The 26,261-nt window shown below is 36.8% G+C and overlaps 1 protein-coding gene across 1 annotated transcript in view; it reads right to left on the bottom strand.

Moving 5' to 3' along the window:
• The window catches only part of RNGTT (RNA guanylyltransferase and 5'-phosphatase), a 180,054-nt gene that overhangs the window by 97,843 nt on the left and 55,950 nt on the right, over positions 1 to 26,261 (bottom strand). Inside the window, exon 11 of the mRNA XM_050315090.1 lies at positions 13,789 to 13,953. Coding sequence (XP_050171047.1) covers positions 13,789 to 13,953 — 165 coding nt within the window. The remainder of the gene's footprint in view (positions 1 to 13,788; positions 13,954 to 26,261) is intronic.

Raw genomic sequence — 26,261 nt, 5'->3', positions numbered from 1 at the left:
GTAAATTAACAGTTTGGGGGCAGATGGGGAATGATCAAAGACGTATCTCTGGCAGTTCCACTGCTTGCTTCCCTCCCTGCTCCAAACCAGACATAGCCTGGATCACCAGTTCAGACTAACTTTCAGACAGCTATGAGGATGAAACCCTCTCCTCTCATGCATATTTAAATTCCTCTTCAGGTGATATGTTCAAGTGACAACTAATTTTTTTTGGAAAATTGTGCAATCTCAAATTACACCATGCTGTGATGGGAGAACCACAATCTTCATTAAGCTGTCCTATGAAGTACTGCATGTGTAATTTAAAAATTAATGCCTATTTCTCAGTAATTCTTTTCATCCTTCAATTTTTTTCCCTTTTTCCTCTATTTAGACACTGCCCACGGTATCTCTTCGAGGTTTTTTCAGTAAAAGGAACAAGCTTCACATTTCAAACATTTCACCAGCAGATGTGACTATTCAACTATTTCAATAATGTCTTGAAATATTTCAATAATGTCTCATCAAAAGTCACAGATACCATTTATTAATCAATTGAAACCATCCCATCTAGAATAGACAGAATACTCTAGAGGAGCCACAGTAGCAAGAAAAATATGCACTCCCTGTTTTCCTCCAGGGGAGTCTCCTTTCAAGGAGATCTCTGGATACATGAGCACTTGTCAAAGTATTTCACCAGCCAATGGCTCATTACAACTTGCTGCTTTACTCAAAGAGGCTCCTTCCAAGCAACTGTGAAGGTCCTGAAATCACAGCCCATGGTCTCAGGAGTATGACAACACTAAGTCATACAAGTAAAGATTTCTGCTTCAACATTAACATTTACTTCCCTCATAAACCCATGAATAATCTGTCTCTCATTTATACAATTTTCTTCCAAATCATATATCAAAATGATGAGGAGTAGATTTTTAATAATTTAACATGACTCAGTTTCCTTTGCATTAGTCTGATTTCCTAATCAAAGTATGATATGCTACATTAGGTCAAATAAGTGAGGTAAAAATGTATCTTCACAGCAGAGTAAACTCCAATTCTATAATTCATCCTCTATTATTCACTGTATTTGGCTATATTAAAAGACTTTGCATTTTTGTTTGCTAAGAAACCAACACCAAAAGGCAAGAAAGGAAATGCATCATGGTAACACAGTACAGTCAGAAAACCACAGCTTATATTAAATGTTATTAAGCTAATATGCTAAAAAAAAAGCATGAAGTTATAAAATATTTCCTGACCCACGCTAATGGTCTAAAATATGCATAAAGGAAAAGCAGGATCAAAAACTGTAGAAAATAAATTAAAAACTGAGCTCCCTAACAAGTAATCGCTAAAAGAAGTGTCCTATGCTAATTAGGAACCAACACATGTTGAAGAATAACTGCTACGTTTTCAGCAAACCAGTGAAATTATCTACTTTGCCCTAACCGCAAAAGGAACACGGAGTACAAAATTCTCACTTGCTTATTACTTAAAAAGAAATTTCATTCTCTTGGGCTGTAAAATCAGGGCTGGAAAACTGGATGAGAATCCTTTAGAAAAATTTATGCTCAAAGCTCAAATCCTAGCTTTCAAACAGCCATCCACTCAAGATGCTAATTCAAGATAAAAACAGAAAAAACGCTGCAAACTGTATGAATAAGTACATTTTGAAAGCACTTGATGTCACCCAATAACTCAGTACTAAACAAGAAGAGAAAAAAGTAAACTTGAAAGGTTCACCTGTTTAACAAAATCCCAACTATTTTAAACTGTGTAATCTGTGGCAACAGCTGAATCATACTGCGATGAAAAATATACCAAATGACTGTGTAAAGACATGAGAATTTTTTTCAGTTGATAAAATCTAAAAATATCTACTTTTTATAAAATACTATTTTATGGAAAGCCTTTGGTTTGTTAATTTACTAGAAGTTCTGAAATCAATCATCCTGCAAGACTAAAAATAACCTCTTTGCCAAGTTAACCATACAGAACATATTGGTTCAAAATACATTAAAAACACCTAATTATTGCAATGGATTTTTTCCCTGTAAGAATGAGAGCAGATAATGGCAGCAATGTGAGACTGATGTTCACTAATATGATCAAGAGACTAATTATTATCAATGAATCATTTGTAGCATTCAAAACTTGATTAATGTCAGGTCAAGTTTAACATGTGATAGGTTTTATTAGTAATGCTTGGCTATCCCACAGCTTGTCAGTGTACGTGAGTGCCATCTGTTAGGTGTAGGAATAGCCAACAGCCACAACAAAAACACAGTGGCTACAATTGGTCACTGAAATACGATTTAAGAATTCCATAAGGGAACTACCTTAATAATTTTAAACACACTAAACCAGAACCCAGCACAAAAGACCTGCTAAGGATGGGAAATTTGTAGCCCAAAAAAGAAAGAGTTCAAGGTATGTTTCTCTCATTTTAAAGCTTGACCAAAGGCACGTTAAGTAATACTGAATTTAGCTTCACAGACTGACCAGTTTCTAGTAACAAAGAGGAATATGCATAGCTTCCTCTCTACACTCCTTTATCAACCTTTAGCAAGCATTCCTGTACTGAGTACACTGCTTTACCCTTTAGAGCATCACTCATGGTATTCAAATACATATGGTCCTAACAGCTCATGTAGCAAAACACTGTTAGAAGACACTGAATCTGAAATTCATATTCCACAAAAAATGTTTATTGACAGTTTTTTAATTTGTTCTAACCAGAGATAATGGCAAGAAGAAATCCTTTCACAGTAGGCTCACTTGTTAGTATTTCCCAGCACTTTGTGGGTGGCCAGCTTTACCAGGAGTCACCTCTCCCATGTACAGCTTTTTGCAGCAGGCCAAGAATTCACCTGGACACTTCCACTGAACCTCCACGAGCTCTGCACTAGTAACAGCGTGAGCAACAAGGCTGAAATAACATGAAGTGGCAACAGACAGGTGCATGCACAGAGAGGAAGGAAGGTGACCTAATTCTACCTGGGTTTGCTCCGGCAACTACGTACTCTCCTCTGGTCTACAACTAGCTAGAAACTCAGCAGGAGCATTGAAACAAACATTTATTTACCTCATAGCTACAAGAGCCCTCTCAGATGTATTATAAACATGTTCTCATTTGATGGCCCTCCTGCATTCTAAGTGGATGAAGTTGAAAGGCTGCAGATTCAGCTAGCACTAGCACCTGCGATCTGTACTTCAGCTCCAAGTGTTCTGATTCCTGGCTAAGAGTGTGACCTGCAGGGCTCCCAGGCTCCTTGATGTCTTGATGTAAAAGCCAATATTCTGAAGACTTGATGCTAGGAGGCCACAGACCAAAAATAACATCGTAATTCAAAGAACCAGAACTGCAGAGTGTCTTCCTCAACCATTTGCCCATTTAATTTCACAGCTGGCAACTGACAAGGAACCAAACTACCACTGCCTGGTCATTAGCATTCTAATAATGACACAACACCTCATTATCTTTTAGAAGAGCAATTCTGCAGAAAAGTCTTTACTGAAGTTTATATATTCTTTCCAGAACAGGATGGCAATAGAAATCCCAGTTTATACACATCTGATAGGGAATGAGCAACACCTTCAAGCACTAAAGCCAAAGAGATTTATTCCTTCTGTCTGCAACTTGCTTTGTGTCATGACTGATGCACCTCTGAAAAAAACAAGTTACTCCACATATTGGACTTTCAGTGCTTTCCTCATCTCTACTAGAACTGCTGCCAGTTTCACAAGGGAGTGTTATAGTCTGCTTTCTTCATAGAGAATTTAAGAGAAGCCATATATATCATCTGAAAGCTGCTTCTTAAATCTTTTCTACTATGCCTCTAAAAGACGTCAAAGAAAAGCAACTGCCAGATACATGTTTAGCTGGAAGTCACTGTAGTCTGTGTTAGGATGCAACCTCCAATGTTAAGGTCTAAGAACCACACTAGCTTGCTTTTATTACTCATCCACACGGGAAGAAATGTCATTGTGAACAACAGTAAAATATATTGTGAGGGTGGCAGAGAATCAAGTTGGATGGTTTTAATTTTTTTTTAATATCTTTTTGGTTTTGCAGCTAATTCATTAACTGCACTCTTTCAATACAAAATAACACTAGCTTCATACCATGTCTTTTAATTATTTGGATAGAAACATTTTAGAAAAATGTAGAGCACACTGAGTAAGAGCCCCACTGAGCTATCATCCGTGTGCTGGTTCTGAGTGAGTAACTCCAAAGGTCAGGTACCTAATATATTCAAAACAATATCCAAGAATAACACAAGCACTATGTGTATTAATGCTTAATTTGACAGCACATCTGCATTCCTGAATTCAAAATAAGCATGAGGCATTTCTCATTGTCAATCTCTTCTCAAAAACACAATTGAGAAACTGACATCAATTAACTACGATGTTTTCAAATGCTTCTTTCAAATAAGAGAAATAGGCTGCTTCAAGAAATTTTAATTGACTTTTGTGATAGCTTCAAAATAAGAGAGACATGGACTCTTCAAAGCTGTGTGGTAATGCCCGTGCCAAACAGCAATATTTCATATTTATTTTACCTGATGAAGAAACAGAGCAAACAGAGCAACATATTTCATAGCTTGACCATTGTCTGTGCTCTTGACAGTTCTCTATTTCAACCTGCAAGGTACTTTCTTTTTTTTTTTTCTTTTAGGAATTGGGATTACGTCCACATCACTTTCCCATGCTCTCCTACCTGGCAGAACACACCTGTCTGAGATTACAGTCCTGTTGGAGCTGAAGGAGATTTAAAAGGTTCCATTAGCACATTCTTTGACTTAGTTACAAATTATCTGCAATCTATGACATTCCTGAATGGATGGAAGACACTCAGTAAAGTCTATTACAAGCTGTCTTCAACTGAGCAAGGTTCTAACACTGCTGTTTACAAGCTCCCTAATGTGCTGGGTTAGACCAAATACTACATTCAGTAGTTCTGACGTCAAAGGAAAAAATTACACTGACTTGAGTGCAATGGGACCAAGTAAATTTTAATATGTTCTCTAAATGATCTTGCAATGTTAAAAACTTGATAAGGTTTATCTGTTACCCAGCCCCTGTGTCAACTGTTACAACATAATCTAGTCTCTGGTTGTCAAGAATGTGGACAGGTCTGTTTTAATTAAATCAGATAACTAAGGATTTTTTTAAAGCATTTCTACTAAGACCTAATAACAAAGACAAAACTGTATATACCATAATTCAATTAGACATAAAACAAATATTCAAGAATATAGTCTTCATATATTTACCGTTACAGTGCCTGACTCAAAGTGGGCTAATATATTGCACTGGGAACCGATGATTTTAACACAAAAATTAAGGTTTAAGATTATATTCTGGACGTTTAATAGCATCTGATTCTTCTGCTATGCAGTGGCACTTGAGGGCTTTATTTGCTACAAAGTCAAAACTAAAACTGAAAGGCCATAAGAGTAAAATGCTGAGATTTTATTATTTCTTGATTTTAAGGATGAATTCTGTATAGGAAGGTTTTTTCCAAAATTGGGTATATCACAAGAAAAGGGAGAGCTAGCAGCAACGTCCTATAATCTTGCATCATAATAAATTTCTTTAAATGTCACCCTCATCTTTACAATTTTCTTTGTGCTTTTATTCATTTTATCCAAATTAAGCGCATGTCTCTTGCACGTCATTCCAACAGGAGAAGGCTGATGGCTTCCCTGCGGAGCTGCATTGCCAGGAGGCAGTTTGGAAAGTGACAGGCTGTGAAGTGGCACAACGGACAATATTAAACAGTTGCCCCTCAATTAATGAGTGGAGTGACCCACTTAGTCACCACAGCTGAGTCCTCTAACTAATTCAGAAGATATCAAATATACCAATTCAATTGCCCATACTGGGATACCAACTGGCAATTAGGTCCAAACAGATTTGCATTTCCCTGGTTTGGTAATACACCAGAAAACTGAAAGTAGAAATCGCTGTTAAAGACACTATTAAAGGTATACAGTATTTCCAGTGCACAAAATACAGGAGAAGTTCAAAGCTAAAGTTTAAATGCTAAAAGCTAAACTGAATATGTACTGTCCTGATGTTTCAACTTACAACGTGCACCAAGTGTAACACTTCATCCATATGCCTTTATTTTTCCACTAGTTTCTTTGTTTGCTTTCCCACACTATAGTTGGGCAACCCATAATTTAATTACATATTCCACATCTGAATTATTCTACATTAATTTAATTTGTACCAGTAGCAATATCTAACACGGGTCACAAGTTATGAAAATAATCTTTCATGGAAATCTTTGAAACTGTTTGTTTTAACTTCAGTAGATCACTTTCTGAAAAATGTGAAATGTAACTAACGTGTGAAAAATTTCTTAAACCAAAAGCAAAAAAACTTTTTTCTTTTCCTAACCTAAATTATACTGTGTTGAAATATTATACCTGACCTTCAACACCGCAAATAATAATAATCAAAAGCAAGTAGCCTAATCCTCTTTTGCTTACACTAGGAAATGAATACACATTCCTGTGTGTGAATGGGTCTCCTTAAGTGACTCCACCAAAGCAAGGAAGCTGATAAGTTTGCCATAGCTGAGTCAGTATTTTCCCTAGCATGAGGGAAAACTTTTGGGTGTAAACCAAATCTAAGCAAGTAACTGCAGCCTTCCTGCCCCACAGGAAGCAAAGGTACAGTCAGAGGCAGTTGGACACCCCACCAGCCCCAGCCTACAAAGTCTGTGCTACCCTCATCCTCCAACTGACGGCAATTATATTTACTAAACAGTATCCACATCATTGCAGTGCAGCAGCTGGTTGCATGAAACAGCACCAGTTCAAGCACTGAATTTCAAGTGGCAGTAACCTACATTCAGATCAAGAACCACAGTTTGGTCATCTATTCCATATTACAATTTCAAAAGCTTCCACTTGGGCTGGCTGGCTGTACTTACCTTTACAATTCGTATGCTAAAACCATTTCAAACAATGAACAAGACAGCTGCCAAGTGAAGATTTCAAATTCTAGTATAAGCATAAGGTAATATTTTTCCAGCTTCTTATTCACTACTTACTTAGTAGGTGCCTGAGCTCAATAATTATTTGCATTTACTGGAAGAAAAGTCACTCCAAAAAGAAGATTCAAGTGAAGATAACCATCAGCACAAAAGAATCTAAGGCAATAAGGCAATTTTGGAATAAGGCAATAGTGCCTTTACACTATTTAACTTTCCATTCTTGGGGAGATGGAACTGGACAAAGTGAGGAAGAAATTTAAGAAATAAAGAAATAAAACAGAAACAAAATGGTAGAGGGAAGGTAGGTTAGAAGATAATTAAAAGGCAATGCGATGATAAATAGGCCAAAAACCTGGAACAGAACAGATGGAATGAGGACTATGGTGTAGGCCAGACACCAAAGAGTGACTGCCAACTCTAGGTCAGGAAATGTAGGATTGAAAGGTGAGCCAATTAAGCTACTCCTTAAGGCATAGAAAATCAAAACAAAAATAAAAACAAAAACAGAGAAAACAAGTCTTTTTGGCATTAAAACCTCTCCAGATGGTAACATTCCCTCTCCACTGAGATGAGGAATTCAAGATCTCCAATAAACAAATTATTTGACACTTTTGCTTCTGCCATTGCTGTCATGGAATTCTTCTGTCTTCTCTCCCATGACAGCAAAGCTTCTCCACATTGTTGTCTGTAGGAAACTTGGAAACACCAGACAGGGCTTTGTGATCACTTCCAGTCAGTTCTGGGTTAGCAGCTCTCTCAGTAGACATGGATGAGCTCTGTCTGCATATTCTGCCTTTAACTGGGGTTCATTCTTTCAGGGTATGCAAATACCAGCTTACAGCTGCCTTAGCTGCCTGCAAAATACTTCACATCAGCATCAGCAAGGCATGTACTTGGAGAATCTCCTGCACCATCAGAGGTTCACAGACACTTAAATATTCAAAGCAAAGCACCTCAACAGGCGTTATACCTTTGGTATAACTAACTTCTAAACGTTACACCTCTCTTAACTACAACAAAAGCAGTTTCAAGAAGTAAAAGTAAAAATCCAAATGTCAGGTAAACTAAAAGAATAAAATAAGTCATCTGTCAGTTCACAGATTTGACTGAAAACTTTAAAGAAGATCTTAGACCATTTAATCTTCCAGCAGAGATAACCCACCTTCTTTCTAATCTCTCTAGGACAAGCTGTCATTTTAAAACTAGATAACAGTCTAAGAACTGACAAGGCATTGACACCCAGAGTGCTAACATTTGAAAAGCGTTGTTCATTTGACCTGTATCATTGTTTAACCTTTAGCCTTATTGTTCCACTGAGAGTGATGGGCAATTCTCCACGGGACCACAGACTGCACAAAAAGGAACTTTTATCCTACTCATGCTAGACAGCATTTTCATTAGACAATGGGCTTTAGTGATGACATCCAGACTGAGGCTGTCCACACAAAATAGCCTTGCAAAAGAACTGTGGGTTGGTTTAAGCAATGAAAGCCAAGAGTTGAATCATTTCCAAGAATTCAATTATTTCCATGTACCTGTACTTTCTGTTCAATATAATGAAAATTGTTGAAAATCCTAAAATATTCATATAAATAAAAGGCTAAGGCTCAAAGGCTACGAGTATGAAGCATTTAAAGCACTAACCTCACTGGTCTTTAATACTTTAGTATCAAGGAAGCCTAAAATTCAGATTCTCTCACTGCTGCTGTCCTCTCACAATGGGTGAGAGACCCGGTAGATTTGACCACCTCATCTCCTTGAATTCCGATGGGAACCAATGAATGAAAAGAAAGCAAGACATGAAACAGAAGTGACCAGTTATGCAAGTGTAATGACAAACACCAAAAATACATCTTTGCCCAAAAATGTTTTTCTAAAAGAACTTGGAAGTTACATTAAGAGGTCAAATAGCTCATAGAATACACATGCTACCAGCTAACAGTAAAAGAGTAATCTGTGTTTATTAGATTATGGAGGAAAAATAAATTTAGTGATACTGCTTTCTTCATCAACATTGAAGTTCAACAAGGCAACATTTTTAGATATTCTGAGACTACACAATGTGTCCCACAGTGACAATCCCTTTCTTTCCTTCCTCTTACCACCAAAACCCAGTCTTACAAAAAATAAAAAAGTCCATCAAAACATCTTAAAATAATGTACAAGGCAATATTATAGAGATACAGTCCCTTATTTACAAAATCTAGTACCAACAACAAATGTGAAGGTACAACTCTAAATGCTACCATACTTTATTACTGCACTTTAAAAATGCATTTCATTTCACAGTAAATTGATCTTCAGATTAGAAAAAAATCAGTCAGTATACTAACTCTGATATTAAAGTCCCAAATCCATAACTCTAAGAACAATTTCATTATTGGACATATTATATAACACAGTACAAAGTTTACTGCTGTTTCAAGTAATTACTTTCACTTTTTCACTGAAAAATAACTAATTCTATGTGGACAACATTCATTTTTCCCGGTATAATTAAAAGTTTTAGCCATTTATTCTGGTATTAAATATTGTGCTGAGACTCCTTGCCTTTTGAGTAATCTTCCTACAGTCCACACAAGCTAATACACATGTACTGATACATTACTGTTAATAAGAAGAAAGAAATGGAATGTCTTAACTCCGGTCATAGAAAGGAATGATGAAGGGTGGCTGTGAAGAGACAGGTCTACAATATTTATTTTTGTGAGGTTCAAACTGCATCCTGGGAATATTTTTCAAAAATTGAAGCTCCTCAAAACAAAAATGTGATGAAGTACACTTCATTCTTTTCTTGACCCTAAGCAAAACCCAGTTACACTTCAAAAAAACCAGAACTCCAAAACATACTCCAAATATTTTGATGAAAGACATTCTAACCAGTGGTATGGGGATTTTCAGTCTTGAATATGCTGATGCAATCAGAGATCCATCTTACTGGTGGCCAAAGACTGTTATCTCCATTGATCTTTGAAAACAACAAGCCTTGAGCGTGGTCTGAATGAAATTAATGACTCTCAATGAAACACACTGAGAAGAAGGTAGGGAAGAAACCCACACTTAAAAAAACCCTCCCAGTTTCTCTGAGACCACTCAAGGGTGTAAATCTTTAGGGATCTTGTCACAGTTTAACCCCAGCCACTTACGAGGCACCACAAAGCTGCTTGTTCCAGTCAAGAATGGAAGGATCCTGTTAGATCCTTTCCACTGTTCTTGGAAAAGAAAAACTAAGAAAAATGGCTAATTAATCATAAGGAAAAGAACTACCTAAGCAGGTCCCACTTGGCAGTGCTTTAGCATCCATTCAGTGCCCCCCAGCTCTGGAGAGAGATTGGTAAATACACTGAGTCAATCTTAGGATAGCAGATCTTCCTGCAGACCTTGCTGTGCTGTACACAGAGCTGGTAAACTCTGTCATGACATTCATCACTGATGCAAAAGGAAGTCATCCTGCTACACTAACGAGGTATTCATCACTATATTTGTTGCTATAGTTGCAGAGATGACTGAATAAAAACAGGATAAAGATCCTTTGGGCAAAGCAACACTTTTTAAATAGTCCTCTCTCAGAATAGGGTAATGCTTCAAACAAATAGCCTATTCTGACCATATATAATGAAAAATTCACAAAGTTATGATGAAATATGAAGATGCAATCCCTTTTTGATTATCTTACTGAAGTGTTACAGGATCCACACTTATCAAGTTCACAGAAGTAATGAAATTAAAAAGGTATTTTTGAGGAAAATAAGAGCAACAATAATCCTTAGTCTAAATATTATTCTTTTCATTATTCTTGTGAGAATATATTTTTAAGAAAATTACTTTTTGGAGCAGACATATATTTGAAATCTCTTTTGAATCTATAATTATTTCTCTTAAACATTTACCAATATTGTCTTAGATTAAACTTCACATCAATAAAGGTACTACTACCTAAATCTCCTTACAGTTATCACAGGGCACACAAACAGTTCCTAAATATTGACGTAAAACTTCTTGTTGAAAACAATGATTAGATTTTAAACCTCCTAAGAAACTTTCTTTTATGACAGTAGTAGTAAAAAGAACATGTTTCACTAGGTAAGAGGACAAAAAAAATCTCTACAATCTCTTTTGTACATTGTACAAAAAGAAAAATGGGAAATTCATGGCTATTTCAAACCCAAAATGCAGAAAGCTTCAGTCTGTCATGATTACCACTTAAAAAACCTACCCAGACCAAATAGGAAAAAAACACCCCAATAAAAACAAACAAACAAAAACCAAAACAAAACCCACCAAAACCAAACCAAACCAAACAAACAAAACAAAAAAAAACAAGGAAGCCACATCAAACCCAAATTCCCCAAATAATTAAAAATGTACAGATACTCTTATCCCAAAATGTTTTTAAGGTGATGATAACATATTAGGGTGACAATTTATTGACTGAACTGCATTTGCAACATAATAATCTCAAATGCAGACTGCAATGTCCTTAGTATTTTAGCCAGAACTTCAAAGCTACCATTATCTTCAAATACTGCTTTTAAAAAGCACGAGATAAGTAACAAAACCAGAAAAGATAGCTGTGTTTCACACTTTCAGATGGCTTGCTTTCTCAAACTAAGTGACCACTGTATCTGCTTGAAGGATATATTCACTGCTCATAAAAAAAAGCAGCAAAACTCTCTGAGGGAAAGGAATCCTCAGAGAAAGAAAATGTACTATAAAACTGTAGTGGAAACCAGCCATTGACTTTTATTCACTGTAACTGGTGGAAAAATTTACTGACAAAAAGAAACCTAGATCAAAAGAATCTTTCAAAACATATAATTTGATAAAACCCAGGATGTTACTCCTACTTGCTTTATTTTCCTACCAATTTGGGCTAATACATGTACAGAGTAGGGAAAGCATAAATGTTTGAAATTACTAATGTAAGAGAAAAATAACAATAGGTATTCACTCTGTGTTGCAAATAACTCTACCCCTCCTGCTCTTTATGTCCCTCCTGCTGCATTCAGGAATATTCTTTACAAAAATCAAGAAAACTGGCCAGGTAACTACTTCATTTTGTAATTCACAAGCTAATCAAACCTGATGGCAAAGACAGGAACAAAACGAAAAAATATTGTAGAAATCTTATGTTAAAAGTAGTTATAAATTTATTATGAAAAAACAATTCTAGCCATGTGTAATTTTTTTTTGCCATCACCAACATATTTGATGCTTTACCGCTGGGTAATAAGACAGTCGCTGTCTTAAAGTGCTTATGCTCAGAGTTTGAGAAGGACAGGAAAAGGCGAGTAAAAAGCATAATTTCATTTCTGACTTTAAAAAGTGCCTCAGTCCAAACTGTTAAAATCCCATACAGTGGAATGCACATGGACAATTCAGAAATCTCCTTCAGACTGAAAAAAAAGAGAGCCGTTGAGAATAATTTTTATTTCCTAGGTTTTGGCAAGTGGAGGATCATTTCACTAGTCATGTGCTGGCAATTAGATTTAACTAGCATGACATTTGCTCACAGATGTGTTTCACTAGAAGTTTTTCTAAGAACGCTTCCAATCACATTCTTTTTGCAATTTTTAAATGAGGTTACACAACCTGGAACTTCACAACTCTTCAAGAAACTAAAAAATCATGTAAAAAACCTTTTGCAAGACATGTACCTTTTGTTCTAGTTTCCTTTAATTTCCAGCTCAAACTTACATGTTCCAGACAAACAGCCTTCCTCCCCACCCCATGAAAAATTTACTTCACATTCACAGTGTTGGTCTGAAACAGACAACCCAAAATGCAACAACACAGAGAAGTGATCACAACATTTATAGTGCTTTATCTACACAAACCTCTTTCATGTTTGTTGTTCATGACTTAAATTTTCCAAAGACTGCTAATCTCTGCCTTTTTTTTTTTTTTTTTTGAAAGTTCAGCTTATGCTTTATCTCTTTATTTACTTTTCAGCCACTCCTGGTTATCCAAAATACAATTACTGCTCCTCTTGGAGCAAGATTCATTACCTGCAACAGGATCAAGGAAACAACAAAAGGAAATGAAAACCGACAATCTGCTGTTCATTGCTCTGTGCTAATGAGACACGGGACTACTTATAACAGCATGCTGAGAAAAACAGGTTCTTCTAGAAGAAAGTATTATCCAGGAGCCATTTAATTCACAGAAGAGAACAAAAGTATTTTACAGAATGTTAGGACATGTCTATACTGAAGGGAGCGCTATGAAAGATAGGAACTCATATATATGTATCTGCAAGCCATATGCATTACTTCAGAAGACCTAGGGCAGTATTTTAATAAGTAAAATGTGAAGACATGAACTAGAATAGGTTCTTAATCATCACTGCTGAACATGAAGCAGGAGTTCCAGCACAGCTCACGATTCTTATCCTATGGCCAAATGGGGACTGGAAGTAAAAAGAACATTATATTCTTACCTAAGAAGGCGGATCATGTGAACAATATAGCTCTCAGACATTCCCTTGAGCACAGAGACATTTCCAACCTAAAACTCTTAAATTCTATATCATCATTCAACATTATGAAACTAAAGAATCAGGTTTTGCCGAAGTACCTGTTTTAAATATGAGAAAATAGCAGTTGAGCGGGAAGAGGTAGCCTAAAACCACTTCTCAAAGAATCCTAAGCTGCCAGTTGCCCCCAGTCATAGCTGAACACTTGGTTAGCAGAGGAATTGGCTGGAAACAACAACAAAAAAGTTGAGGGAAAACCTATGCCTATCACTGCTTTGCTGCCTCCAGTGCCACAACATAAAACAACTGAAATCAAGCTTACCTTTCTTGAAGTGTAGATGTCAAAAAACGGTTTGTTTCGAACACTGAAGGGTTCCTGTGCTTTGTCAATAAGACCACTTTTCATCTTTTCATGTCGTGGAAATATAATCTCTTTCTCTATACATGAAAGTCGAACATTAAAATCGCAGTCTCCAACAGGCTGTCCCTGCCAAGTTACAAAAACCACTATTAAAACAAAACACCAAATTATTTGAACAGTCTAAGTTTTCCTCACTCAACATTTAGAATCCTACAGATACTGTCGTGGGTTTGCTGACCAGCGCCCGCCCCAGGGGCTGAACATAGTTTTTCCAGGTGAATTTCCAGAGCAAAACCAATCAAAACTTTTAGTAATGCCTCTGCCAATTACACATTTCAGAAAATGGAAGAGAAGGTTGTGGCGCAGAAGAAAACAGGAGAGCCAGTGTAGCAGCCAGCCCTGTTGGGCCTGGGTGAGCACCCCCCACCCTTGGCCAAGTCTGGCCCGGGCAAGGGGGGACCAGGCCTCCTTCTCTCCTGTAACAGAGTAGAGGAAAAACTTTAATGAAAACGCAAAAATGGTATTTACACAGTTAAGTGAATTCCTTGCTTCAAACATAATATATTGATGCCTTGAAAGAAACATTAATTAAATAAATGTTCATTTTTTCTGTCATAGAAAAGAGAAAAATATAGCTGCAGTGGGAAAACGTGCCAGTAAACAATGGTTACAAAGACCTGCAAGATATGTGATGGCTCAGGCACAAAAAGGTAGTAAAAGCCCTTTGCTAAGTCTCAGTAGCATACTCTGACCTTTCAAGATGTAAAATAAAACAGTAGCTTTACATTCTCTTAATACATTTGATGTATTGCGCCAGATAAGTATGAGCATTCAAAATGCGCATTTGTCAGATTAATAATGGCTTGTAATGGAGTTCATTATATTTTGAACATTAAATCGTAAGGAAAACACACTGTGGATATCACTAGAACAAAATAAGTAACTGTCAACTTATAAATTCTAAAGCTCTTTTCAATCAGACATGCCACTTTTGCAGCAATATGGCACAAAAGTTGTAGATTTGCATTATTACAAACATGATACAGCACTGAAAGTTATTTACCTGAGATTATCCTTCATTTAGCCCCCCCATTCACAGAAGAAAATAGTTTTCAAAACCCATTCCTTTCACAACTGATAGGGAATAAGCTCAGAGAGCCTTGGCTTCCAAACCAGATTTTTCAAAAATTGAAAGCAATGAGTACAGGAAATTGAGGAGACATGGGACTCAAATCATTAATGGTAACAGTACAGCTGAGTAGGAGAATTGGCACCCAGGTGTTTTCTGCAGCTAGAAGACAAAAAGCCGTGCTCTAACATGCATAAGAAAGGATCTGAACTGGTCAACTGGAAAGAATGCCAACAAAATAAATGGCAAAATTGCATTCCAATGAGGCATACAAAAGTAAGAGATATAATAAGTAATATCTGAACAGATATCTCAATTAGGAGAAAAACAGAGTGCCAATTTTAGACCAACACGAATTTTATCAGTTCTTTCCAAACTCATGTTGGTTTTCACCAGAATCTTCTGCATTTCATGCTCCCAAAGGGGCATTAAGTTTGTCTTACATTTCTTCCCTAGCATTAGGTCCTTACAAGACCTCTAACAAAAGTCCTCAGTTGTTCATGACAATAGCTTTAAGAACTACAAATTGCTACCAAACTACATGTAATTCACAACCACTTTCTTTCAGGACTCTGCTTCAGTCTATATAGGAACAGGCAGAAAAGCCAACATCACTCTGAGGGGGAAGCACGTCCTGTACAAAGCCTGTGACAGACAACATGGGTGAAATGTCTCCTAATCTCTGTTCACTGATCCATAATTGTGAAAAAGAAAGCTTAGCTGGTGTTAACCACTGCCTTTAGCATTGTCTTCCTTTCAAACATGAAGGTGTTGTTAGTAAAGAGCCATTCAAATAAATGGAAAATTAGAGTATGGAAAAATCCCAGGCGCAGGAGAGTGGCTTACTCTTTACTCATTTGCCACAGAATACAGCTGCATGATCTACAGATTTTTAAGTGCCACAGACAAATCTTTCCTTCTTTCTTTCTCCCCCCATGTACAGCATATTTGAGTACTCATCTGTACAGTGACTGAGCTTATCCTGGTTTGCACATCTAATTAAAACACAGAAAACATATCTTGACCCCTGTAACAACTGACCGAAGAACTGATTGAAGAATTCTTTCCTGGGAAATGTGTATACATATTTTTTATTACTTCAAAGAATACCATAATTCTCTAGGTACATTTCAGATCTAGTGCACATGCTCTCATTCCTACAGAAGCTTTTCCACTCAGCTGTAATTTATTAGTAGGTCTGAAAGAGTAAAATTAACTAATTAGTATTTCATATATTTGAGCTTCCAATAAGCAGTAAAGTTATTTAGAAAGCTTTTTTTACAATGACTCATTCGAAAATGCTTCTGTACAGTGATTTAAATTTATTTCAATCTCTTAACAGTTAAATTAAAAGCTAGGATGACTTCATACGCACCATAAACCAGCTGAATCACTTTCTTTTCCTTTAAATAATCCTTTTACTTTTTTCATCTGCTTGGAACTAATTATTTCCTGCAGTTCTGTCAATCATATATTTCTATTTCAAAGGTTGTTAAGCAGAAGGGTATATTACAGCTAGGTTCCATCACATAAAGGTCAGAGCTAGGTTGACATAAGATTGTAGGAGATGAGAAAACACAGACAATGCTGCCGAGCAACTTCTTCATCAGCCTAGAAACTAAGAAGTCAAGGAGTAGTTAATTCTCACAAAAGCACAGGACATTAACAATAGGAAAATTAGCATAGCATTGAATTTAAGTGAAGGACATACTGAATAAAAGTAATATTGGAGGAGGGCAGCTTTTTCTTTGTTATTAGACAGTTGCCATAATTTTGAAAAATGTTGCTAATAAAAAATGTATTTATCCCAGACATATCAAAAAACTTGAAGCGATAAAATTCTAGCTTTTAGAAAATAAGTAGGAGGGTAACATAGGCTGTAATAAATAATTCAGACCTTGACAAAAACAGGAAGAGATTATTTAGTGTACAAAGCACACATTTAAAAGTTGTCAAAACCTAAGACATTGATGCATGTATAATCTAAACCCATCCATTACATAATAGCATGTTTTTAAGCAATATTGATGTTTTATTAATTTAAACGTTCAGATGTTTGAGATTTTATTTCAGTATGTAAGTTTTTACTTGTTCAAGAAGGATGAGGGTCACCACTGCTCAAGTGCATAGTTACTGGAGTACGTTACATGATAATTCCGGTTCTGGACATTTTTAACCTAAACCAAGTTTTTTTAGCAAAGGGTAAAACAAAATTAAAAAATAGCATCTGTCTCCTATCTATGCTAGAAATTTACACGTACCTCTCACTGCAAATTAAATGTATCCTAAAGCAAAATATCACTTATACAAGACTTAAGAGAAGAGTCATCTGTTGAATCAACACCTTTTCCTTGAGCAGCTGAGCTCTTTTCACCTGTTTAAACACCATGCATTGCACTAAGGTCACAGCATGGAGTGGGCTTACAATAGATGTGGCACTTTAAAATATGGTTTTGATTTTAAACACAATCCTCCACACAACTTCAGAACATAAAATGAGATTCCTACTGAACTTCAAAATCCATCCAGGACTCAACATTCTAAATTTAAACTTATGTTCTTGAAATTAACTTCTTAGCAGAACTCACACATAATGTCACATAAGAACCTAGTGTACCACCAAAAAAATACATGTTTAAAATCACCAAAAAACAGGGTCTGCAAATCATTTAATATCCATTGTGTTGAGCGGATGGCAGAAGACAGGAGATCAAAAAGAAACAAAGCACAAACAAACAAATAAACAAACAAAAAGTCCATCACCAAGAAAAACACACCCACCCACCAAAACCACAGCTCCTATAACAATGTTTCAAATTGCTGAGAGACTGAATTTGTACAAGTGTCAGACTGTGCTCCTGCCCTCCACCAAGTTCACAGACACCTTGACCTTGAAGTCACAACCTCGTGCTACATCTGGTGAGTAACTCAGATCCCAGGTCATTATACATAGGAGGACGGTAGGAATTGCTGAGACAGAGGTAAGATGATAACATGATTTCTGCTGCACACCCCGCCACTCCCTCTTCAAGGAGAAAGGAGGATCTACTATTACCCCCACGTTTAAGTTTCCCTTCCCCTCTCTCTATGGCTGACCTGGTGGCTACAGCTCAGCAAATTCCATGAGCATTGCAGAGAAAGTCCTTTATCTAATGGATGCAGACAACGTGCTGTGTAGGTGCTACATACCAAGAAAGTACTCTCTCTTTGATATTGGTATTTATCTGGCTTTTTTCCCAATGCAGCTTTATTAAAAAGAAAAATAACACCTGGGCCTCTATATAGGCAGATAACTGGCACAGTCTGGGATAAACTGAGAATATTTATTCTTTTCCTCACTGAGATATGGTTGAAGCCTACCTACCAGCAAAGCACGCTCCATTTGCTTCTCCAGAGCAGTACCTGAGACATGAATAATTCAGAACACACGCATATATACGTTCCATGCACATCTTCACTTATTGAGCCATAGCAGAACATATGTCACAACTGCCTTGGCTTTAATGATTTTGAGAGAAGAATAAAGGATAAGTTCAGCCTGATATTCTACCCTGTGTTTAACACTATTATTGACAATTCCAGGCACCCACAGCTGACATCTGCATTTCCAATGAAAGCCCATTATTAGTTCTCCCATCTTCTGAAGACCACGCAGCCTAATATTTTGCATTTTATATTAATGATCTGGCACTTATTTCTTCTGATCATCATTTTATTGATGCAGATTTTTTTACATGCATAGTCTTATATAAAAACAATCTGAAGCTGCTGTTTGAGTTTCCAAATAATATTACTATATTCAATCACCTAAAAGGTTTTTTTCATTTCCTGTGAATCTTTCTTTTTAAAGCAGGATTAAAAGTAAAGTATTAGAGAAATTAAAAATTTTATAGAATTATGATCCTTAGGTTTTTCATTTCTAAAAGGCAAAAGGCAGGACAATCAATATAATCTAAAAATAAATTTTAAAATTTGGGGTTTTTTTCTAATTTTTATCACTCAAATATTCAAATCCGATATGACAATGGCAAGGTATTCAGCAGTCTCAAAATGGTTTCTAAAATTTATCTTGGCATCAGTGAGGTACAACATGTGAAATATTGTTTCAACTGTAACAATACAACCAACGTGCAGCAGGACCATAATTACTATTATATGCTGATAGTCTATAAAATGGAATATCACTTTGATTTACCAAAGAACAAAGATTGTTTGGAGGATCAGATCTATTAAAAAGATTGCTTATGACATATATTAAATTACTGGTATTTCCTTAAAAAAATAATCACTGAATATAAATAACGTACAAATCAACAAAGGAAGGAAGTTTGTAGACAATGGTTAACACTAAGGTGCAACAGAACATACAAATACAGCTCCACAGGGGTTTTTTATTAGCAAACATAAATTGAATGAAACAGCAGGACTATCAAAGCTGTGAGTAAAGAGATAAAATCAAAACAGAAAAAGTAGATTGTAATACAAAACATTTCTCCCTTCCTTACTCTTCTTGGATTGCTCAAAATTCAAAACAAATTCGAGAAAAAACCCATAAAACTCTGTAATTTCAAGTGGATGATAAGTTTGCATCACCAGTGTAAAGGTAACATATACAAAGCAGAATATTTACTATCATCAGTTGAAGTGACTAAATCATGATTCTCACCACTAACAGTGGGCAATACAAAGGCAGACTTATGGAAACATGCATCTAGCATGCATGAACCCTAAGCCCCATCTTTTGATTACAAAGCCCCAGTTAGGCAACGAAAGCTTAGTAGCTTCTATTTTGGGAGCATAGACATCTCAGTCCAATTCATTGCTTGATTGCATGTACAGTGACTTCATTTAGAAATCTTTCTGAGCCCTCAAAAACAGAACTCAATACGGGGATTTTACTGAGACATAAACGATTGGAAGCAAAAGGAATTCTGTTCTGCCTAGACCAGCTGCCTCCCCCTCAGGTAATCCGAGGAGTAGATGAACTTCCCATTTCAATTATAGAAGTAAAAATCATAGTTCTAATAGCCCGTAACTATAAAATAGACATCTCATCATCACCATCGTATATTTACACAAAAAAATATTGAATATGAGAATATAAATTTTAATTATTCATTTTACACTGAATTTAGGCTACCCGCAAAGTCAAACAGGATTTGACTCTTTCTGTTTTTTCCAGTTGTTCTTCCTAGTGCTTTTGTTGCATATAGTATGGAGGCATTTTTAATCTTAATTGCAACAGATGATCCAGTCACTATTTTCTCTGTCTGCTTCTACTCACCTCACACTGCCTTCCTTTCTACCAGCCATTCACAATGACTCTTCATAGGAACAGATACTATGGGTTTTCACACGGCTGTCTTTAGACAAAGAATTATCACTCCAGTGAATTAAAGAACTGTGGGAAAATTCCTTCATCTTAAAGACATTATTCAAGGTATTTCATACTTGAAAAGATTCTGGCACTGATGTTTTTAGAATATAAATCACTTCACGGTATTTAAAATAAGAGTGTCTAGTACAGTAAGTATGAAGGCTCCTAAAAACTAGAAATGAGAACAAAAAAAAGAGCAGTAACAATCAGCACTTATTCACAAATACTATCTTAGGAAAGGAACTACCTATGTTTCCTAAATTGTGATAGAACTAAAAATTAAGTACCAGCTTGTAATAGATGTTATACTCCTGAAGACTTGCAAATATCTATCATTTCAATACACAACCTTCCTTTAAGAAATGTGTGCATGGTTAGCTTATGAATAAGAAATACTGATTAATATAATACTCATTTCAAAAGAAAAGTAGTCTTTTTCTTCATATTTCTTTTAAGTAAGAGAAATATTCTAGAAAGAATGAAGATACGGCCTTCACGTTCTCTCCTAGATCATAACACTCAGTCAGGCTATTCAAACGTATTAGAATCACAGAATGGTTTGGATTGGAAGAAACCTTAAAGATCATCTAGTTCCAACCACCCTGTCATGGGCAGGGACACCTCCCCCTAGATCAGGCTGCTCAAAGCCCCATCCAGCCTGGTCTTGAACACTTCAGGGATGGGGCATCCACAGCTTCTCTGGGCAACATGTTCCAGTGCCTCACCACCCTTACAGAGAATAATTTTTTTCCTAATATCTCATCTCAACCTACTCTCCTTTAGTTTAAAGCCATTCCCCCTTGTTCTGTCACTACAGGTTCTTGTGATAAGTCCCTCTCCAGCTCTCCAGTAGGCCTCCTTTAGGTACTGGAAGGTGCTATAAGATCTCCCCAAAGCCTTTTCTTCTCCACGCTGAATAATCCCAATTCGGTATGGAAAAAAAAAATACTAGAGAGGTCCTGTTTTCACCTTCATAAAACCTACCTTGAACACTATTGCTATTTCATATTTAGTACATCATTTCGATTAACTTTGACTATTTTTTTCATCTAGTTTTTTTCCACTAGAAACAAGAAGAAGATGGGAAGGTAAGAGACAGGGAGAAAGATGAAAAAAATGAAATGTTATGGCTACGTTAATTGCAGAAAAGGAGTAATTAAAACAAAGTTAGGAAAATAAGATATGACAACATTTGAACACACTCTCACTGCTTCCATACAATATATTCCCAATCATACTCCATTTTGCTTATAGTTTTTTTCTGTTTTGAATTATATTTAACAGGAAAAGCCCTGTGTTAGACTTCATTCCCACTACATAGAAAACTGGACATGATAATGCAACTGCAAAACCTGCCCCACTGCAAATTTTTCACACTTTCCACTTCAGCTGTGATTACTGCCACATTTTTGAGAAATCTGTATATATGTTTGAGACAGAAGCTGGGTTTAATTCCACTTGGCAGTTCCTATGGGAATGACTTCTAAAATGCAAGATGAGGGAGACAGTTTTTCTATTTAATCATAAGCAGTTCCTAAAATAACAACAAGATTAAAAGATACTGCAAATAAAAGTGAGGGGCTTTTAAGGCTAAAAACATGAAAGGCAAAAAAATGTTTAGCAAAGACACTGAGAAAAGTTCTTTAAGGAGATCATCTAAGAACAAAGAATTTGTTTGTGGACATTATTCTCCAAACTGTGTTTATTTTCATTTACAATGCAACTTAAACTTTCAGGTCTGACTTTAGATTTTTCGGAGCACGTTTCATGGTTTCCTGAGAAAGTATCACATCAGAGTAACCAAGTAAAACATACAGAACCCAAACACCTGAAAAATATAAAGGATTTAATACCATGGTAACTTCTAAAGTTACTCTTGGACAACTGCTTGTCCTGTATCTCTCTCCCAGAAGCAACACTTTGTGTCTCTTCCTCTGACAATCGTACTAGTGATAATCTGCCATTCAAAAAGGTTCTAATGAGAGTAACACTTACATTTGGAGAATGAAACGAGACATGACAAAATTTAATACGCTCCCTTTGCTTTTATATAATATTCTATTAAGCATTCTTTATTTTGGAAAATGTGGAGAACAAACCACCTTCACTGTGATCTACAGTGCCCCCTGGGTCAGGAAAAGGAGGATCGGAGATGCAAGGGAAAGGAAGAAATCAACGTCTTTTTCACACAATCTGACCAGCAAGTAAAACAGTCAGGTTTCAAACTACTTACAACTAAACAATGCTCCCCAACAACAAGCAACTTATTAGACAAAAAATACAAAATTAAGAACATGAAAACAGCAAAGACATCCTGTTCAGCATGTACTAATTATCACTCTTGAGCAATAGTTTCCTTTATACATGCATCATAGCAAAGGAAACATTTTTTAAAAAGAGATGCAAAAGTGCATAGAAATGTTACTTTTCAGTTGCAATGCACTTTACTCAAGCACAAAGAGGAACAGTGAAGAAAACATAAGTTAAATGTCTGAGTTTACAGAAGAGGTATGAAGATTTGCAACTTGTGCTGCTCAGACATTCAGGTCAGGTTTTTAATGATGGACAAATAATGATGAACTGAGACTCTGAAAAGACAACTAGCTAAGATGTATTTCTGCCAATCCAACTCCATAGACCCAAAAGCATCACTCCCTTACCGCGTTGATTCTCCATCCTACAGGCCCACCATTTGTTGCTCTTCCTATACTGCAATGCTACCCTTTCAGAAATTGCACAATACTGAAACACATTACCTGGCCAAGCTGCTGTTGCTCTCAACAAACAGTATCACAAAAACCAGAGGAGGAAAAGAAAGCAAACTTCTCCCAGAATGACCAGAAGGCAAAGTGAGACACAACTGAGTGGACACTCATTTTATTTACCTGACATCCCTGAGACGTGAAGGAATGAAGCAATATATACAGATGTCTAGAACATAACACACAGTAAGAGAACCACTACAAACATTTGGGTGTTTGTTAGGTAAGTCTCTGCAATAAATAATTGAGAGGGTGCAAAAGCTAACATGAGTATGGCATCCTTTTGAATCTGTATTTTCAGGTGGTACCTTCTGAAATAGAACCTCAGAATTAAAATTAAGAGTGGAAGGGTGACTGGCAGCCAGGTGCATTTGTAAACAGAAAAGACATAATTAAACACCTGCAGCTCTTAATTGTGCCCTCAAAACTTTCACAGTATTTTTAAGATAAGGCTAAGAGGCTAGCAAGTAAGAGACAGCACATGCTGTGATTCTTACATTGTTTTAAAATAAAGTTCGTAATGGAAAAGTCAGACAGGGTAATATTTTACTGGGATTTAAAACAAGCATTTTTCATGCATTAATTCAATGAGCACATTGGCTGTAAGCAGGATTTATGACCAGCATACCTATTTACCATGACAAATTTTATCTAATAGCAACAGCATTGCTATGTATAATGACAACCAGAGGAATCTTGATCTTAAGTCAATGCACAGAGTATTAAGAAATCAAATCAAAATTCTATCTCCTTTCTAAACATCTGAATAATTATTCTTTTTCAAGCATTCAGTCTATTCTTACCGTTGCAATCTGGTCTCATGAAAACTTGGCTAGAGTTTAAAAATTTAAAGGCCAGGGTTAGAAAGGAAAAGTAGTATTCACTTCCAGCATCTTTGCTAAGAATGCACTAATTAGATCCTACATCGTGCCAGTGTTACTTTTTATTACTTAACTAAGGAAAAAAATAGTTGCTTAAGTTTAGTGTCTATACATTTACATGTAGCTACTGAATATTATCTCAGAAAAAGCTTCTCAAAACAAGGTTTTTCAGGAAGAGCTCTCTCTAAGATGACTGGAGAACGAAGACACCTTCTCTTGTGGATTGTTTCAGACAAAAAGGGATTTGGATTTGCCTGTATTTGCTTCTGGGGCTATTAACTGTCAGTTTCCTCTATTACACTAGAATTATCCATCAAATTTGAACTTCTTATTCACTATTCAGGTGAAAGAGCTAGTGCAATACAGCTACTCTGAGTTCACATTAATGAACTCAACTATATACAGAGGCAAATCAAGAAGTTGAAAAGTAACATGCACTGCAGGGATTTAGCTCTGAACTCTGTTAAAACTAAACACCATATGGAATGTTGGGTGCCATTAGCCTTTTATGTTCAGAGGAATATGAAAAATCCAGATTTCAAGTGTGTGGAGCTCACACATAGCCAGTTACATGAATGTGGGGAGAAACCCACCTCAATTAGAATATTAAAAGCTAAATAAACATAAGAATTTTTATTAAATACTTTGTCATTTTTCAGTGAGAAAAAGATTTTTCTTAGGAAAAAAAAAGTCAATAAGTTGTAAGAAAAGATAAAACTGTGTTATAATTGATTCCCACTTACAGAAACATTTCACGTGCCAAAAGTGATTTGAGATGACAATGACATCTTTCCCATACTGGTACCATCCTCTCCATAGGCAAGCAGAAGTGGCATACCAGTTTTCATTCTTTTTGGATCTTCTTTAACTCTCCACAACAGACTTCTACTGTCTGTTATATCAAAGTACATCATGATATAATATTATTTTTTATTTCACCTTATTCCCTCTCTTCTTTTCCATGGAAGGAGCCTCCATGTCCTCTGCCCTAAGCACCTAAAGGCACATTAATAGCAGAATACCTGATATTTCACAAAACAACACTTTCTGAACTTCAGAGAGGTGAGCCCCAAGAATGTAAACTAGAACACACTCTGGGTGCATCCACACTGGTGAACCAACAGGGCAAAGGCCTCATCTCCATCCCTGAAGCCATCAGCTATCTGACCATGTTCATACTCTCTAAAAAGAGAACTGTGAGATCTCAGAACATCTGACAAGAACGGTTCCTGAGCAATGCTAAACTTTAAACTACTCTTAAAAACTGCTCAGTAGTTCCTGAGTTCTTGAGAAGCAGCCAGACAGGACCAAAACTGTGCCAGGGACCATTTTAATTACTTTAAAACAGGACAAAGACTGAGTAGTAGGATCCTGCCCCTCGCACAGTTTCATTTAACAGCCTCTCAGAACAGACTTCGGTTACGTGTATAGACTGGGAATGAGATGTTCGAAAGCAGTGCTGCAGAAAGGGAGCTGGGGGTCCTGGTCCAAAGCAAGTTGAACATGAGTCAGCGGTGCCCTGGCAGCCAGGAGGGTCAACTGTTTCCTGAGGGGCATTAGGCAGCCAGTCGAGGGAGGGGATTGTCCCGCTCTGCTCTGCACTGGGGCAGCCTCACCTTGAATATTGTGAGTGGTTTTGGGCACCACAATATAAAAAAGCCATTAAGCTCTTAGGGAGTAGTCTAAAGGAGGGCCAGGAGGATGATGAAGGGTCTAGAGGAGCAGCTGAGGTCACTTGGTTTGTTCAGCCTGGAGAAGAGGAGATTGAGGGGCGACCTCATTGTGGTCTTCAACATCCTCACGGCAGGAAGCAGAGAGGGAGGCACCAATCACTTCCCTCTCATGATCGATGACAGGACTTGAGGAAATGGCATGAAGCTGAGTCTGGAGAGGTTTAAATTGGCTATCAGGAAAATGTTTTTCACCCAGAGGGTGGTTGAGCACTGGAATAGGCTCCCCAGGGAAGTGGTCACAGCACCAAGCCTGGCAGAGTTCAGGAAGCGTTTGGACAAAGCCACCAGGCACGTGGTGATTCTTGGGGGGGTCCTTTGCTAGGCCAGGAGTTGGACTCTATGGTCCTGATAGGACCCTTCCAACTCTGTATATTCTATGATAATTTTATATCGTCTCAGTTGTTCTTTAAAGAAAGAACCCAACAAAACAGAAAAGAAAAATCAGTGATTGCTCCATGGCCTCTCAAAGAGTTGAGGCCAGAGGCAGGCTTATTTCACTAGGATACAGCTTCCTTTCCATGAATTTGATTTTAGCATGTGAGATGGAAGTGG

This window comes from Myiozetetes cayanensis, unplaced genomic scaffold (genome assembly GCF_022539395.1).
Source record: "Myiozetetes cayanensis isolate MyiCay16 unplaced genomic scaffold, myiCay2020 scf2-11, whole genome shotgun sequence".
NCBI lineage: Eukaryota > Metazoa > Chordata > Aves > Passeriformes > Tyrannidae > Myiozetetes > Myiozetetes cayanensis.
This window is presented reverse-complemented; position numbering and strand designations above follow the sequence as displayed.